At 37.9% G+C, this 18,157-nt stretch overlaps 4 protein-coding genes across 6 annotated transcripts in view; 2 read left to right on the top strand and 2 right to left on the bottom strand.

Moving 5' to 3' along the window:
- LOC111331227 (formimidoyltransferase-cyclodeaminase) overlaps positions 1-5,054 on the bottom strand; it is an 11,913-nt gene extending 6,859 nt beyond the window's left edge. Inside the window, exons 1-6 of one of the 3 annotated variants that reach the window (XM_022936288.2) lie at positions 4,817-5,054; positions 3,257-3,385; positions 2,919-3,007; positions 1,960-2,139; positions 1,189-1,326; positions 7-138 (exon numbers count right to left, since the gene is read on the bottom strand). In XM_022936288.2, coding sequence (XP_022792023.2) covers positions 7-138; positions 1,189-1,326; positions 1,960-2,139; positions 2,919-3,007; positions 3,257-3,385; positions 4,817-5,054 — 906 coding nt within the window. Of the gene's footprint in view, positions 1-6; positions 139-1,188; positions 1,327-1,959; positions 2,140-2,918; positions 3,008-3,256; positions 3,426-3,990; positions 4,791-4,816 lie in introns of those variants that run through there. The other 2 variants (XM_022936289.2, XM_088741363.1) reach the window with 2 other exon arrangements.
- A 196-nt stretch (positions 5,055-5,250) lies between these two features.
- Positions 5,251-14,430, top strand: LOC111331226 (RPA-related protein RADX). Its single transcript, XM_022936287.2, has 6 exons — positions 5,251-6,203; positions 8,222-8,370; positions 8,759-9,361; positions 9,617-9,709; positions 10,515-10,658; positions 12,196-14,430. The coding sequence occupies exons 1-6, from the start codon at positions 5,251-5,253 to the stop codon at positions 12,903-12,905; spliced, it is 2,652 nt and encodes an 883-aa protein (XP_022792022.2). The 3' UTR covers positions 12,906-14,430.
- LOC148718979 (uncharacterized) lies at positions 10,665-12,063 on the top strand. The gene has a single exon (XM_088741402.1). It carries the CDS (start codon positions 11,445-11,447, stop codon positions 11,910-11,912), a length of 468 nt encoding a protein of 155 aa, XP_088597528.1. The 5' UTR covers positions 10,665-11,444; the 3' UTR covers positions 11,913-12,063.
- A 296-nt stretch (positions 14,431-14,726) lies between the features above and the next one.
- LOC111331228 (histamine H2 receptor) lies at positions 14,727-17,143 on the bottom strand. Its single transcript, XM_022936291.2, is given in 2 exon segments — positions 14,727-15,310; positions 15,313-17,143. Coding segments are annotated over 2 exon segments (1,692 nt in total). The 5' UTR covers positions 16,901-17,143; the 3' UTR covers positions 14,727-15,206.
- Positions 17,144-18,157: the final 1,014 nt, after the last annotated feature.

Below are 18,157 nucleotides of genomic sequence, written 5' to 3'. Positions count from 1 at the left end.
ACCTACCAAGCGAATCTTTTGATCTTCACCCACAATAAAAAGATTTTCTTTCTCAATGTAGAAGTCAGCCGTCAATAGCATGGCTTCCAGGGGTACAAGGCCCACAATCTGTGATCCACAAATAGCAAGCTTCAGTTCCTACAACAAAATGACAATGCAATGCAGTTATGTTGATCATCCTTACATTTTTGTAACTATAAAGAATAAGTTGGTTCTAAAATTGTCCGCTGTTTACAATGTTTTAGATATTGTATGAAAACCCCTTGACTAAAATGAATTATGGTTACATTCCATTTGCTACCTCTGGTAACATGGGCCTCTCACCTGTTTGGCATTGCCCAATTTTTTTTTTTTTTTTTCAGTAAAAAAAGGATGCAAAACAAACAACTTTTTTTTAGATATTTTAAAACCTCTATTTTATAATATATTTTTAAACCACTATTTTATCTTTTTTTAGATATTTTAAAACCTCTATTTTGCAACCTCTGATAAGATGGGCCTCGCCACACGTTTGGGATTGCCCAATTTTCTTTCAACCCTTTAATTCCCATAGGTGACCAAGATGTAATTTCTCCTTACAATATCAAACACACAAGTACTGAGAATAAAGAAATAATTCAATTGAGAGATAATCAGTTGATCCAATACCAAATTCTCAGAACTAACATCATAAGAGTTATATGGCAGACAGTAAGGAGAACTATTAATGAGAGCTTGAGAGTGAATGCCAGTTAACAAAAAGAGACAGAGGCAAAACATAAATCATGAAAAAACACAAAACAAACTATTAAAGCCTGCCTATGAACAATAGCAAATCTTTCATTAATGAAGGTCATTACTTCAGATGACTAGATACATTGTAATTATCAGGGGAAAGATGGGGTTATCTGATGAATGACATATTTCTTGGAATCACTTGTGGTTCTTCAAGTAGGATTCAAACCTATGACCTTCCAACTACTTCAGACACTCTACCACTGAGCTACTGGAGACACATCATTGCGTCCATGGTGACAGACTTCCTGTTTATACTGCTAGGATAGGTTATTAGACAATTATCACCTCACTCTCTGGTTTATTTCCCAGTATTCAATGGTCATCATATTTTCACATTGTCATGAAATCTTAAAGCTTCTCTCGGTGCATGATATGTACAAGATTCAAACACAAATCATTGCAACTCCATACCCTTGCATCATTCACACACCCCTCAAAGGCAGTGTGCATACCAGCTTGACGATAGTCCAGAAGATTTAAAGACACTTGAGCTACATTTGCTTCTTCCAGATACCAGCCCATGCCCTGGCATTCAGAGAGGCGGCCAGGCTGTTGTGAACAAAAAGAGAGACATTCAAAAGCTGAACATTTAACGGGTAATGTTCATATTAAAGCTGTTTCAATTTTTAATTTCATTTCTTCTGCTTACCACTATTCAATTTTTCATTGACAGAGCTTTTTGACAGAGAGTAATAGAATCAGAGCCACAATAATCCCAATAGTCAAAGACAATACTTACCAATCTAAACTAGCTTGATAATCATGTTCATTTATAATTATAGGTAGTTTTAAAGTTTTCTCATGAATATTGTTTCAATTTGCCTTTGCATTTCTTTTGTGTGGGCTAGCATGGTGAGAAATTTTGAGTCAGGCTTCAGACATGTTCTTGTGGTAGTGTACAGAGATTTCTTGTTTCCCAAGAATATTTTTCATCATCAAAAGCATGCCTACACTGCTGAAGAAGGCATTTTATTCTTTGTTTTTTAAATTAAGGAACCAGACTGAGGGATCAGAGCAATCTCATTAACAAATTATAGGAAAACTAATGACTGAGGTGTTATAGACAATCAGCTTTAATTCATAACTTCAACAACTGTGATCAGGCATTAAATGACAGAAACTACAGTCTTAAAGTTAATTGAAATTTAAATGGATCAAAATAAAATTTCACTTAATTTTCACCTGATCAGGACCTCTGCCTTGTGATCTAAGGTTCAGCGCCAGGCGGTGGGCTTGTTCCTTTGTCCCCAAAATGTTAATATTGTATGCAATCAAGAACTTCCTTGCTCCTGCAATGGTAGCTCCCCAGGTGGGAATGAACTCAGCTGGACCAAAGTCTGGCTTCCACTCTGATTTCTTTATCTATTGGAGTAAATATGATTTTGGAATTTTAAGCCTTTTAATTCCCATGGGTGACTAAGACCAAATTTCTATTTACAATATCAAGACAATAACAAGCAGAAAAATGACAAAAATCATTAAAAATAAAGATATCAAATAGGGGATAATTATTCTCCAAACTACCATCAAAAGAATTGAATGGCAAATGATGAGAAGAATTGCTAAATAACTGAGATTTTGAGAGTGGTCGGGTTTAAAACAGGTGGAGCTTTTTCTGGTTGCCTTCAATTTAATAATTTCCTGCACAGTCAACTTTTTCTGAACCACATCATCACCTCTCAAAACATCCATTCCCTTACCAAAGTAAAATATGGGTTTGATATGCCAAATTATGGCCCATACATGGCCCATATATGGGTAAGATATGGGATGGTTAGACCATCATATGGGATTGATATGGTGCCCAACTTTGTGAAAATTCAAGCTAATTTGTATAAAGCATAAAAGTGACAATTTTAATGGCTAGATAAATTCTCGTACCATACATAGTTCACAATGGCATGTAATATGTTATAATTAAACAAAGATTTACTTTTTTCTAAGATGGCTCATAATTTAATGCAAGTCAGTCAAAAGGTTACACATCATTTTCACCATAAAAAATATTTCTCATCACAATATAGTTTAGTCATATTATTTATATTGTCCAATAGTTTAGATCTTATTTTCATAGTTTAGTTTAATATTACATACTAAAAAATAAGAAGAGTGTAACATTTCAAGTTATAAGGTGGATTTACCTTTTCAGCAAGTCCTTCATACTCCCCTGCCCTTATTTGTGGGACAGTTTTTCGATACTCTGTGTAAGAGGCATACCCGTACAAATAAACTAAAAAGAAAAAAATTAACAATTTCTTAGCTAGCTTTCCTACCTGAGGAAACCGAGTCTCTCAAGTTTTACATTGTTTTTCAGTTTTCTGTTCTCACTTTATTAATCCTCAATTTTCAAGTTCTTCGTAACATTGACTTCCAAATTTGGGATTTAAAGAGAAGTTTGCTTGTAGCAACTAACTAAAAATGTTATTAACTATTGACTATCAATCTCATTGGACTCACACAAGTATCAATTTCCAGATACCTGGTATTCCAAGCTCCATAGCTGCTCTCTCTCCAAATATTTTTGCACACTGAACACAGTCATCCATAGTTACTCCCTGGACAGGAATAAAAGGGCACACATCCAAGGCACCAAGCCTTTTATGTTCTCCTAAAATCAAAGTGCTTCTATTTTCATCAATGTGGGAACTCTTAATCAAAATAAAATAGAACAAAATTGGTACAGGTTTAGTCCTATAAGAGCCAATTTGTTCATATCTCCAAAAGTTATTCCAGCTTGTTCCTGTCAACTAGAATGACTGGGTATATTTATACCTCCTCTTGACAAGATTCAAGTCTACCAAAAGTTATCCCCTACCCCCCCTTCAGAATTTTGTCATATTTCTATGACAGGTGACCTAACAGTTTATCCCTTGGGTAGCTGCATGTCCCACCGCTTCCCTCTCTCCCCCTTCACTCTTACAAATTCGCTTCACAGGTCTTTCGTGTTTCTGTAAATAAGGCAGTCATAAAGTAGGAATGGTACATGTTTGTTGAAGATCAAACAATGATAATCAGTTAAGTAAAAGAATTGCTTGCACTGTCTGATATTGTTGCACGTTCACATGTAACATGCAACAAATTAGCATACATAGCTTAGTGCACGTGCATTTGCAATGTGCAGTAAATTAGCATATCTAGCTTGTTACTTAAACACGAAGGCACGCTATATAAGGAAGTCTACCCTGGGAAGACCTAGGCTCATTTGTCACTCACCGTTGATCTGTGCAGGTCAACTTCAAATGCTGGTAGACGAACAAAAGGAGCTAATGAGATATCTATTGTTTACTTCCACCAGCATGGTGGCATGAGGTAACAAGTGAACCACCTACTTCGATCTCAAATTTACTGCTACAAATAAAGACAGTCTCCATTGGAGAAAGGAAATACAAATCTCAAAAATTCTTGTATTGTGATGAAGACATAAAACAATTTTGAGGAATGCACCCGCTGTTCACTGCTTTGGAGTAGCTTTAGCTCAAGCTGACTAATTGACTCTAAGAGCTCTACATCACATGACGGTTGATTGACAAATGGTCCAGTGGGACCTAAGGCTCATTTTATAGCACGCCTAGGACTTTGACATTTCGCAATTAAAGGAATACTTTATCGAGAGCACCACGCTGTCAACAATATTGTAAGAAATATTCAAAGTGAATCACAGCAGATAGAATTTTGAAACTTATTACATCCAGTAAAATAGGATCAGATAAAATTGTCCATGAACGAAAAGGCTGATAATTGTCGTAAACACAGGTCTGTTCAATTATACATTCTCATATCTACGAGTTATCTGAACCAAAAATAATCTCACTCTGTAAATATTAAGCAGGAAATACTACAACTATAATGAACGCCACTTTAATTCTTAACAATTTTCTAAATTATTTTTACAAGAAATACAAAAAATCTTAATTTGATACAGAAAAAAAATTAACGCAATTTAATACATGTATTTGTCGAGACTTCATGTTCAAAATTAATAATTCATATTCGCTATGTATTCAAGAAAAAATAACTTAAACTAAAAAAATAGCATTACCCTGGTGACTTGTCATGTCGATCAACTGCATTGCCATTCTTGCTCCATTCAAAGCTCCTTCCACCACACTTTCAGGCGAACCGACAAATGTGTAAACCGTCCTGTTTGTGGACACGCCTGGATCCACGTCAAGGAGTGAACAGCCATCAACAGAAGCAATAGCTTGTGCAATGGCGTCAATCACCTCTTTATTTCGTCCTTCGGAAAAATTTGGAACACATTCAACGATTCGAGCCATAATTTCCGTGGTTACAACACTTACGTCAATGTTTACGGATTGATCTTTACGGGCAGAGTGTCACGAGACATTTTTGTCCAGGCGTTACTCGTGATCGCGTAATAGTGTCTGACGTGGGCCTGGGAAAGAGGTCGTTTGAAATGGGAGAAATGGCGTCGGACTTCATCCAAACGTACATGTATCAATCCAGTTGAATATGCTTACTCCTGGCTGTATTTCACAGATAAAAGCCATTGCAGGCAGAGATGAAATACAGGAAGTATTTACTGTGAAAGTTTTGGACATGTTCAGATACGTTGTTGACAAGAGCTTTCCAATTCTGGACCCTGATTTTACTGATGCTTTTGACATTGTCATAACTGATGGTCGTTACAAGACGAAATGCTTGTTGTCAACTTCTTTAAATTTACTAGTTTACGAAAACAAACTGCGAGAAAACTCTGTTGTGACTATTACTGAATGCAGCTCTTTGATCGACGAAGAATCGTTTGAACAAGTACCGTACGTCATTCTTCAAAATATTCAAATTTTAAATTTGGCGCCAGAGAATACTGAAGTTAACCGAGAGGAAATCCAATTTTGCGAAGGTGCAACACCTAATGAAAAGCAGGAAATACCACTGGCAGCTTCTCGCGGTTATTACTTACCGTTATGGAACGACGAAGACTACTTTGGAGCAAGATGGTTTAGTGCTCCAGATTTGCATCCTGCAAACCCCATTACTGATGCAATTACAGTTCATGATCTTGATATGTTTTGGAAAGTTCTTCCTCGTCCATTTCCAGCCCTTATTGGGAGAGTGGTTAGTAAAACTAGGCTCAATCACTATGGAAAAGCTTCAGACGAGAATAGAAAATATCCCTATCAAGCGTACCTTGAGCTGGAGGATCGGACTGGGACTGTTTCTGTTTGTATATGGAGTTCGTTTTGCGTGCTGTTGTATAATTATCTACATGTAGGAGACATTATAGCTCTCTTAAATTACCGTGTAACCAGAAAGTTCAGCCAAAGAAGTAATGCAGTCTACAATACAAGTGCTCCCACGAGCATCGAGATATCTGTGAATCCTACTAACCCAACAGCAGAAGTATATAAACTGGCACCGACTGAGCTCGGACCAGGATGGAGGTTACCTGGTGTACCTTATAGGTGAGAAATGTTAAAACACTAGTTGGAAGGAGAAATTATTGATGTTTGTAACAAAAGAGTAGATGTAAAAGCTGTTAATCATGGTGTTCCTTATTTTGGTTGATTATGTTTTTTCTTTGTGGTGGAATGTTCACTGACATATCTCTTAAGACAATGGGGGGCCATAACTTTTTCTAATAGTCAGTTGAAATCTCAACCAGGATGGTAGCCAATCATTTGTAAGAGGTGCTGTCAAACACTCGCCATTTTCTAAACAAGCGGCGGTCTGGGTACGATTTGCCACCATAAAGGCTCTTGGGATCGTTTGGATGGACAGCATCAAGGTATAAAAACATGGCGCACTATAACTGCTGTATTCCAGGCTGCACTAATAGTTACAGAAATGCACCTAACCTTCAATATTATAGAATTCCTAAAGACCCTGATATACGTAGAAAGTACGTGATTCTTATGAGGAATGAGACGCTGAAATTAGATTCTATGAGTACGCAGATTTGCTCAGCTCATTTCAATATAGGAGAAAACCTTAGCAGAACACACTTGCCTTCAATTTTTCCATGGACAAAACTGACAGCTCCACATAGAGAACTCAAGAGGGCCAGTTTTGAAGATGCGCAGAAAATGGAGCAAACCAAAAAAAAAAAAAACACTTGCTCAATTACCACTGGAAGCAAACTTTAAATTTGAAGAACAGTTGGAAAATAGTAATGTTAATGCTGACACCAGTACCAGTGTGGAAATACAAATGTCACTTACTGGAGACCAACTAAACAGTTTATATTAACAATTATTTGCCGAAGGCTAGGTGAATATGGTCAAATACCCGAGACGAAATTATTCAACAATATTCACTGAACCTGAGGTGAATAATTGTTTTAGAATAATTTCAGAGCTGAACAACAGAGAAATTTCTAAAATCATAACATTTTAGTAACATTTATTAACATTTTATTTTAACATTTTATATAAACCGCGTGGAGCAGTTTATATAGTGTCATATAAGGAACCGCTCGACCAATCAGATTGCTGGAAACTCTGCTCAACTCTGAAATTATACTAAAACAGAATACAAACAAGTGAACAAGACATTGTTAAGCTTAAGTGAGAGATTCAGCAGTTGGAGAAAGAAAACAACAACATAAAAGAGGTGAACAGCAAATTACAATAGTGGTAATTTGAGCAAGTGTTGTTTTTCTTTTTTTGGTTTGCTCCATTTTCTGTGCATCTTCGAAACTGGCCCTCTTGAGTTCTCTGCATGGAGCTGTCAGTTTTGTCCATGGAAAAATTGAAGGCAGGTGTGTTCTGCTAAGTTTTTCTCCTCCACCGAAATGAGCTGAGCAAATCCCCGTACTGGTAGAATCTAATTTCAGCATCTTGTTCCTCATGAGAACCACGTACTTTCTACGTATATCAGGGTCTTTAGGAATTCTATGATACTGAAGGTTAGGTGCATTTCTGTAACTATTAGTGCAGCCTGGAATACAGCTGTTATAGTGCACCATGTTTGTTTACCTTCATGCTGTCCCTCCAAACGATCCCAAGAGCCTTTATGGTGGCAAATCGTACCCAGACCGCCGCTCATTTAGAAAATGGCAAATTGGTGAACTAAGGCTGATAGTTTCGAAAGAAACTGTTTGGGGCTGCATCGGTGGGAGTAACGAAATAATTTGGATATATCAACAAAGTTGAAATGGTAAATTAGCCGCCTTAATGATTACAAAAGCTGACGTTTCGAGCGTTAGCCCTTCATCGGAGCGAAGGGCTAGCACTCAAAACGTCAGCTTTTGTAATCATTACGGTGGCTAATTTACCATTTCAACTTTGTTGAAATATCTGAATTGGTGAACTGCTAATTATCTATCAGCAAATTACTGAATGCTATCCACAACACAATAACAAACTGATAAATGTGTTCCCATATGATTGGCAGGGAAGTTATTCTGTTTACATCCAGCCAATGCAACAATCCAACACCCAGTAATAAGCAGCTTTTTTGTTGCTGTTGGGTTTTCTTTCAGATTTATTGAACGGAAGTCACTGTCAAACTACTCGTCAGGCTTCATATGTGATGTTGTAGGAGTTGTGATGTTTGTCAGCCGAGACAGCAGAGAAAGAAAGGGGAACAAGTCTTCTTTCTGGACTAGTAAATGGGTACATCTGCAAGATGGTAGGAAGACACAAGGCAGTCTCATCTCTGTAGTTGCCCTAGTTACTATTAATATGCACTCCCCAGCATGGTCACAAAATTGATATAAAATTAGTTTCTCTTGCTTTTGTTTTGTCAGAACTTCAGTTTGATTAGCACAACAACAGGAAGGTGTCAATAAATGTAGACTAGTCAGAGTTGTGTTCTGATGGAAACCGTTTGTCACAAAGGACTAGCTTTTAATTTTCAGCAACTTGAATATTAAAGATTGTTTTATCAAGTTACTACCCTTAGGCACTTAGTGGCTCTTCTTAAAGTACAGCTTTATTAATCTGGACATTGTTATGGTACTACAGCACACAATGATATAATTTTCATTTAACTGAGTAGTTCCCTTTTAATATTTTAGGTACAAGTTCTGCACCATTCATCCTCCATCTTTATGCTTCTTCACAACCCCAAAGCTTTGATGCCATTGCACCAGGAAAGGTTCTTGTTTGTGCACGGATGCTCCTTAAAATTGAGGCACAGGACTCAAAACACCAAAAATTGTGCTACCTTACAACAACCAGGGAATCTCAGATTTACCTTCTGAGACAGCCATCTGATGTGAAAAACAAACCCTTTACAGAATCAGAGGCTGTAATTGAAGTCATTAGATGGCGTCAAACAAGAGATGCTAAACAGCTTCTCAGGAAGTCCTGTGTGGGTGGGTACAATGACTTTCCACCCCTACCTGATTCTCTTGAATTGTACAAGAGAACATTTTCTCCTGACAAACCAATGAATCTGATAACCACAGTTAACCTTGGGTTTATACTGAGAGAGCTTCATTTTAAAGAAAACCTACGGCTGCACATTCAGGGCATAGTTGTGGCCCTGGAGTTTGTTCCTGCAGCAAGCAATGAAGAAAGTTCATGGCAGTCATCTGGAGAAGTCAGCTGTTCTCAGCTTTGTGAGACCCGCAGTGGTGACAAAACTACCAAACAATGCAGTTTTATTGGCCAGTCTGGTTAGTGGAGAACTATTATTTTGTTGATAGGTTATTTATCCTGTTCCATTCAACTTTTGACTCAAATCTATTGTGATTAAGCTTATTGTGTAAGTTGGGAAGAGTGATGACCCAAAGGAAAGGGTAAAGGAGAGATTGACAAACTTTCATTCCAGTACCAGATTGGGCTGTCACAGGCATTATCATTTTGTGAGAAGACAAGGAGACTTCAGCTTAGAGAAGGATGATGTTTTTTTCTTTTTTTTTTTTTTTTAGATGAAAATAAATCAACTCCTACAAGTGGCCAAACCAGTAGGTTTGGTTCTAATTCTTCAAAGATGAGGGAGATACCCAACAAACAAGGCAGAAGTAAGTGGATCAACATTTATTTCTTATAGTGACACTCTGAAGAAGTAGGAACTAAAAGAGATTTAGACCTGGTTTTTCATGCCCATATACATTCAGAACATGTATCCTACATTTGTTTAATGCCTGCTTAAAATGTATGAACGTGAATGTTGATTATGTTCCCTTTATTATAATTGCAATCTCTCCATCATTGTAAGCAGTTCATGTGTCTTGTTCTAAATATGAAAGCATAAACTTCTCATGGTTAACAAGGAGTGTTACAGGTACAAGTGCTTTCATCTTTGATCAAATGTGGGACCTCCTGCTACAGGTCTGCCCACAAAAAGAAAAACATCCTCTGTTGCTCAACATAAAAATAGTTTTCCCGCAGTTCTGGCAACACCAGAGTCGTAGAGCTGTCTTTGGACATCAGAAATAAAGGAAGCAAGGTCAATTTTTGTAAATTCATTTTGGAAAAACTTTGGTGCAATCTTTTTGCTACTAATTAAGAAGTCGTTGATTGCTTTGATTGATTTTTCAACCGTCCTCCTCCTTTATTGCAGCTGCATGAATACAGGTTTATTTATATCTTTTAAACAGTACAGGAAACAAGTGGTTTTTCAGTAAATTTGTGGCCTACTGTATCAAGAGTTTCATAGAACACAAACCCTGTTATTTACTTCTTTTAATTATGCTTATCAACTCAATGAACCCCTGCCCGGCCCTCCCCCCCCTCGAAATTAATGCCTGGGACGCCTATCTATGAAACGCCTTGTTTATGTTACATGTGCTTGACATAATGTGACATCTGCTTGTTTATTTACAGCATGCGATTCGGAGATCGAAGACGATTCTGAGTCTGAACTTGAAGATGAATCAACACCTTCAAGTGATGGAATGAAAGCAAGCTCATGCAAAGAATATAGCGTCGTCACCAGAAGAATTAATCCTAGGAGGAAGTGCAAAAAAGGTAATTATTTATTCAATTTATCAAATATTAGGAACTTCAAGATTCGCAGAGAACGCGATTTGAATTCATGTGGTGAGCTCCGAAGCTTTATCATACACGCTCGCTCTGAGCAAAGAAGTTTGTACAACTATCGGATTCCTACGTGCTCTTGAAACAACTATAGGCACAGGTATGTTGCCTTTTTCAATAGGCCATTTTAGCAAAAACTTCACCTCCGTGGTTGACACTATTGCGTAAATCCTGCAAAAATAATGCTGTTCTCTGCACCCATTGTTTCACTGTCGAAAAAAATTTTTACCTACAGTACCTTAGAATCGTAAGTCTCTTTTACCGAAGATTTTCCAAAGGCGAGACGATTTTATGGAAAAGTGAATCGATAAAAAAGACACAGAGTTCTCGTTCTAGAATTAGCATGTTTTTGCCATGGCTTTTCTTGGTTTTTGTGAATTCCTATCAGAGATATATTTAGTTGCACTATGAGTATTTGTAAAATAACTTTTTAAAAAGATGAGATAAGACGTAGAGCTCATCACCATGCAGTGTCGTTGAACCAACACCAAAGTAGTTCTAACAGCCAATCGACGGAAGGGAAAAATTTTGCAAAGAAGCCATTAAAAGGGCAAAGTGAAAGAAGCAGACTGCTTGAAGCGTGGGTAAACGCGGTTGAGTTTGGTTTGAATATGATTGGTTTAGATGATTGCACGAGTTTTCTGGACCAATCACACAGCGAAATAAAACGAAGCAGATCCGAGTTCCTTTGGACACGACTTTGAAAAGTGCTCTAACATGTTTCAGCCGATCTGCAAATTCAGCACTCACCTAAAAGAAAAGTTAGGTAAAGCTAATCAGTCTTCACACGTTATCAGATGCCTCCGCAAAGAAGGATGTAGCCAAGCAGAAGTCGATGTTTTATTTAATTCCATTGTCCTACCTAATATTGCTTATGCTCTATTTGTGTATGGGGCCTCTGAGTCGGAGCTAACTATAGCCCAGCAGTTTTTAGATCGTTGTTTTAAACGTAGTTACATATCTAAGAAGTTAGTGATAGGTGACTTACTTAATGTGCAAGATCACAAAATTTGTAGCAAGGTTTCTACTATCTTTAGCTACCCTCTTAGAGCCTACTTCCCTGAAACCAAGATTACGAGATATAATCTAAGAAATAAATCCCCTGTAATGCTCGCCATTCGCACGGACCGTTTTAAGAATACCTTTTTTAATAGAATTGTTTTTAAGTACAGTGTAGCTTTGTAAAAGTGTACTTCTTGCATTCGATTTTCGTATTTGTCTCTACGTATATACTTATTTTATTTAGAGATACACCTAAGTTCATTTACATCCTTTTTTAATGTAACATAAGATATGTAATTTTATCTTTTGAACAATAAAGACATTATTATTATTATTATGTCTTTTTATTTCTCAGAATATTTATGCCTCGACCTCATGTATCTAGACCCAGTTCTCCTGGGTTGTGTACGAACGTTTTTTCCATTTTGCCCAAGCTTCTAATGGATTGTTCTTTCCCTTTGTCCAGTTTACCGTGGGAGTCCAAAGAAGGTTCGAATTAAGACAAAAGCACGGAAAGCTGGCTCGCAAAAAATGATCACCAATCGGAAACGAAAAGCAAACAAGCGACCCGCTCTCCCGCCTGAAACAGCGAAACGGAAAGCAGTGTCGACAAACCAAGCGTCTACCAGTGTAAGCAGAGAGAAGGGGAAGGTCTCAAGAGGCGTTCAGCGGTCAGGAAGGAAAGATTCCTCGAGTTCTTTTGGTTCTGGCAAGGTAGATAAATACTACCCGTTTAGAATTCTGGATCAATCGTGGACGCACATAGCGTCTGATATACCTTTTCTTGGCTTGTCGAAACCAAGCTTACACGAAAACACTCTTCCAAGACTTTGCAGTCGGGGTCTCACGGATGTCCAAGTTGTACCGACTGCCGATCGGCAAGGCTTCGTGAACTCCGAAGGTCACTGGAGGCTTATGATCGCTGGACTCAATCGACGGGCGATCATAAATGCGATATTTATACCCCAGTATTCTACGACAACGCAAGGTGAAAGTAGAGAAAGCGACCTTTTCATGACTGCCTTGGCGACAGGGGCTTTTCCAAACAGATATCCTGTGGAAACGCTTTTAAATTATGCGTGCGAGGAGTTAAAAGAGCGAAGAATGGTTTTTGTGTTGGACGTGTACAGTCATGGGCAAGATAAGGTGGAAATCGTCGTCAACAGAGCTTACTGACCATGATATTGTCACATTTAGAGAGAGTTTAAATTGTCGAGTCAAGTGGACAACAGGGAAATTGAATTTTTAATACGAATTTTTAAGACCTGTTTTATAGGCTGCAATGTACGAGGCATTTTGAGTAAAAAATAAGACGCGGTCTTTTAGGAGAAATTCTCACGGTCAATTTTTAAGATCAATTAACAGAAACGAAACCGTATTACCACAATACGCCGCCACATGGACTATAAAGAAAAATACAAACATTTGCCTTTGTCTAGGATTGACCCTTCAAGAAAAATAGTTTTTTTTTTAAATTTTTTTTTCTATATATTTTTCGTAGCTGCTTTATCACTCTCCTTTTTTCCAATCCTGGTCGCTATGTTTTGTTTTTAAACATTTTAGTTTTCCTTTTTCTTTATAATTTGTTGTAATGCTCAATCCTGGACATACACGTATCTGTAGGGCCATAAGTACCTTTCTAGTCTATCTGATCGAGTGCATCCTTATGTCATTGAAATATTAGTCTAGATTCTTTTCTCTTCACTGTCGTTTCTTTAGTTTTCACAAAAAAATGCTTCAGAAGTATTTATATTATATTTATTTAGTACTGATATTTATACCGAGGTAACGATTCTTATTCCCACTTTTGCCCACATTTAACAGAAGAGTGTGAGCCGTAGCTTAAAAGAGATTTTATGAAAAATGTCATGTGACCATGTTTCATCAACATAAAATACGCGTTATGTAGAGACAGTTTTCGATCGCAAAACTGATATTACGATTTAGCCGCTATAATTTTGCTTACGTCCAGCTCACGGATCTGGTGCCAGGATCACATCGTGTTTTTCTTCAAAAATCGCGCCACCGTCAAAACTAATCAAATGCCTTCGATTGAAACCAACCGCGATCGTGAATCGGTCTCTCGTGTATCTGGCAAGGTAAGAAGTTGAGTTCTAATCGGTTTCTTGTCATATTTCCTTTCGTTCCGTACTGGTATTGCGATGACTCTGTTTGAATTACGATTCTCTTTTAAGATACGTTCTATAATAAAAAGAACTCCGAGGTTTTGGAATGATAACAGGATTGTCAGAGTTTCGACAGAAACTGTCAACGTGTGTTGTGCACGTGTTCGTAAGCAAAATCGTTTGGTGGAAATCGGTAACGAGTGAATTTTTTCACTTAGAAAAAAAAAAGATTTCCGTATGATCCATGCAACCTCCCCTAAAACATAATGATTTTAAGGCATTTTAACATATAAAGTCGTTTTAACAATTTAAAATAGTTTCCTTATCTTTTTACCTTGTACATAGATTTATTGTTGGCACATTTTCCATATGTGAATGAGGTGGACATTTTCTTAGTCATACGTGTAAGTAGTATAAACAACTTTCTCTTAGAATTGGGGTTTACTTTTATTCCAGCTGCTTTTTTTTTTTAATATTTAATTGTCAAACCTGAGCTGTAAGATTGCAGTGAAGTTATAAAGATCTCGTGTGTAGATGGAATAAAAAGCTGGTAGATTTTGGCCCTGGTCGTTAAAGGAAGGCTGTTATTTGTTTTGTCGCAGCTTTGAAAGAGAAAAAACTCAAGAATCCTTGGCGTAGAATCGATTCCTCGACACTCGGATTTCGCCGGGACAAGCTATAGAACCAGGCAGTTGTGCTAAAGCTGCTATCTAGATGTTTATACTTTCACTCCCGAAATCTTTCCCTTACGGAACCCAAGTCCTATCGTCATTATGCGAAAAAAAACCTTCCATGCCTCCCCTCCCCTAAACCTAACCCTTGCCTTCCCGGTTTCAAAATTAAGCAGCAAGTGTATGTATTTACTGACATATGCCAAATCAAACAAAATTTAATTACTCCCTGGGTTTATACGAAAACAATATTATATTGTGTAAAGAATTTTCTGATTACTATGAAAGTTGAATATTGGAACAGTGACAAAGATATATTTACAAAGATTATGTAAAAATTTTAAGCGCAAAAATAATTCATCAACTGTTCTAAAAAAACCCGGATAATAACTCGAGGAAAAGAATTCCCTGATATAAACATATCGTTATTTTGATGTTCCTACTCGCAAAATCCTTCGTCAAAACAAAACATATTCACCTTTTTACTAAAATTCTTACGATCTATGATTGTTTGTGCTTACACAAGTGGAACGAATTCATAACATTTTTTCGTATCGGATGCCGCAAAAATAGTCGTAATTCATTGCTCGCATAATTCTTTAGTAACTGCGTTTCCGTTTTCAAGTAGTTAATATCGCGGAACTCCAGATAACAATCTTGGCTTTGTAACATACTTGTAATCAAGGCATCAATTTTGAAGGAGGACTTCTAGGTACATCCATAAGTGAAATGTTATTCAAATATATATCAGATTTCCCTGCAGCTAAGGATATTCGACTCGAGCACTCATAAAACTTCTCTCATCATTAGGCGTTTGGAAAAACACGCTGCAGTCGCTTTTTGAGCGATACAGATGGCGACTCTTGAGTTTGTGTTTTTGCTGAGTTACGGGTAAAAATGAAAAACTTTTGCGTCGACTTTTCTCGTCCTCTCCAGAGTTCTTGTTGGAGGCTTTCTCCAAAAGAAAATCTGTAGAATTCCAAAGAAGCAGACTTTCTCTTGTTTGAAATAGGTCATCGTGAACTGCTTCACTGCAACCAGGAATTTCATTGCTATTTGTTTCGTCGCTATTCAGAGATTCCCTGTCTAGAATTTTCTCTGGGTTATCCAAACTACTCGAGAAATCTTGAGCAGGAAAACAGCTTTCATGAATTCCACGCATTTCTTTACTTCTAAGAGGAAATTCGCATTTAGCGCCGTCGCTCTTGTCCTCCAAAACTTCTTCTAGCGTGTTTTTTCGCCCAGCTACCTTAGTAGTTCCATTCACGGCAACATCGTGTATCTCATCTAATTGATTTTCACTTACTGTACCGGCGCGTCTTCGCGTAAACGTCATCACATCACTTTTCAAGCTCCTTCTTCCTCTCAGAACCGCTCTAGAATCGTTTTCTTCCGAACTCGGCTTTGCTAAGCAGCATGGAAGCAACATGCTGAAAATTTGCTGGTATCCTTGGCGGAATTCTTTTGTGCGGAGTGCGTAGATCAAGGGATTCATTGCAGAATTCAAAAAACCCATCCAGTAGGCAGCGACGGAATAATACTTAGGTAGCTCGTGCCCCACTAGAGTGGCGTAAATCGTAAGAACGGAAAACGGAGTCCAGCAAGCGAGGAACACAGCAAGTATTATAAACAGTGTAACTATAATGCGTCTCTCGTTCAAGAAGGCCGCAGATTTTTCCTCGCCAAAGGAATGACTTCGCACGCGTTTCGTATGAATCTTCACGGTTCGGAAAATTTTAAAGTACGAGAAATTCATTATTGCGAGCGGAATTACAAAGCCGCAAGTGATAATGAACAGACAGTTTGTTAACTCATTGAGTTTGTTTTCACGAGGAACTTTGACAGAGCACTGCGTTCGCCCTTGAATGTACTCATAACTGTTCCAACCCAGAATAGGAGTAAGCGCCGTTAGCAAGGCCTGCAACCAAACCCAGGCAACCGCCATTAGTACCGTCTTTCTGGTGAATATTTTTCTCTTGGTTGGTTGGACTACTCCGACGTACTTGTGAATACTAATAGCAGTCAGGGTTAATATAGAAGTGAGTAGAAAAAATACGTTAAGGAAACCGTTCATCTGACAAAGCGAGTAGCTAAAAATCCAGTCTTGCGTCACTGCAGTTATCAAGGAAAAAGGCATGCATAAGAGGGCGACAAAGATATCTGTCAAGCTTAAATTCACAATAAAAATGTGAGTTTCTGTACGGCGCAGCTCTCGTCGGCGATAGACCACAACGATAACAAGAAAATTCCCAATGATTGCGAGCAACATGATGCAAAACAAGATCGAAGCTTCTAGAATGCCAATCCACATCGGATCCATTTCACTTTCAGACAGGGTTGCATTTGCGGTAGTGCCGTTAGTACTGTTTTCCATGTCGGTCAGCTATCGATCTCTTTATAGACGTAATACTAAAATGCGAGGGTTTTGCTCTTAATTTGCGTCACACGTCAATGTTAAATTAAGTTTCAAGGCAGTGACATTTGACTAAAGCGTCAATGTAGACTAACTAAGTCAATAGGTCGGACACTCGGCGCTTTTGTCTGATGTGACAGCAGGCAGTTAAGCGCGGAGAGCAAGCCGTGTTTTGTTTGAACGGTCGGGAAACTTTGATATATCTCATGTTACATTAAAACCCCGCAATGTGTCAGATCTGTGTACACACTCCATGAGAATACACCTGACAGTTGTATGCAAATGATTGAGTTAAAAAACTAAACATAACTGGTTTAAGAATGAAATCCTCGATGATATCAGTAATGCGGGAGTCGGATGTTTTAAAAGAAGAATATAAACTGCAAATCCATAAGGATTTTATTAAAATGTGGGCGAATCACTGTCTGCCTTTTGGAGGTTGTGAGTAGCATTTTACATTTCAAATGGACCCAGAAAAGCGGAAAAAAAAAAAAAAGAATACGTTCGAGTTACCATTTCAATAATCAAAAAACAAAAATAATAATAAATCTGCAAAACGAAACAATAGCAGTGTTGTCCCCCAAATTTCCGTTCTGGGAGATAAGTGCTTTATTAACTCAGCGATATGTTTTCATTTTCCTTGTTTCCCGGTGGACAATGGCACCTGCCTAGCAACTAGGTTGTTAACCAGCGAATCGTCCCATTTTCCAAGAGATCCATTGCCTTCTAAAGCTTTTATCCCTCCCTTTGTTTGACGGATCAGTCAGGCCCAGCAGAACACATCAAGCACACAAAACACGATACTTTATTGCCGTTATTTTCATTTCGATGACCAGATATTCCCTGAATGACTGGTCAAAATAAGACTGGCGAACTCTAATTCGCCCAGTATTAAGCGCCTTTGAGTATCTTAATTTACAGAAGGATAAACCATGAAAGTGTAATTCGTAATGCTTTGATTTCGACGGAACAAAGTGAAACACAAAAAAAAAACCACTGTCGGAGCGCGGGAAGGATGATCAAAAGAGAAAAAATTTCAAGGACTGACTATAGTTTACTTGGCATAAGTAATTCCGTCTATGATCAAATATGCAAGAAAAGGATTGCACTAATTTCACTGTCTTCCTGGTGTTTTATCTATTTACGTTGATTTCAGAGAAAGCAGGCTTGTGATTGACCTTCTTCATGACAAACGACAGTACATTGATTTGTCAGTTC

This window comes from Stylophora pistillata, chromosome 12, assembly GCF_964205215.1.
Source record: "Stylophora pistillata chromosome 12, jaStyPist1.2, whole genome shotgun sequence".
Classification (NCBI taxonomy): domain Eukaryota; kingdom Metazoa; phylum Cnidaria; class Anthozoa; order Scleractinia; family Pocilloporidae; genus Stylophora; species Stylophora pistillata.
This window is presented reverse-complemented; position numbering and strand designations above follow the sequence as displayed.

Bases quoted from the DNA above. Each gene is read 5' to 3' on its own strand.
- LOC148718979 (XM_088741402.1), top strand. From the start codon at position 11,445: ATGTTTCAGCCGATCTGCAAATTCAGCACTCACCTAAAAGAAAAGTTA.
- LOC111331226 (XM_022936287.2), top strand. From the start codon at position 5,251: ATGCTTACTCCTGGCTGTATTTCACAGATAAAAGCCATTGCAGGCAGA. The intron at 8,371-8,758 runs GTAGGAAGACAC...TTAATATTTTAG, and splicing joins ATGGGTACATCTGCAAGATG to GTACAAGTTCTGCACCATTC. The intron at 9,362-9,616 runs GTTAGTGGAGAA...TTTTTTTTTTAG, and splicing joins CAGTTTTATTGGCCAGTCTG to ATGAAAATAAATCAACTCCT.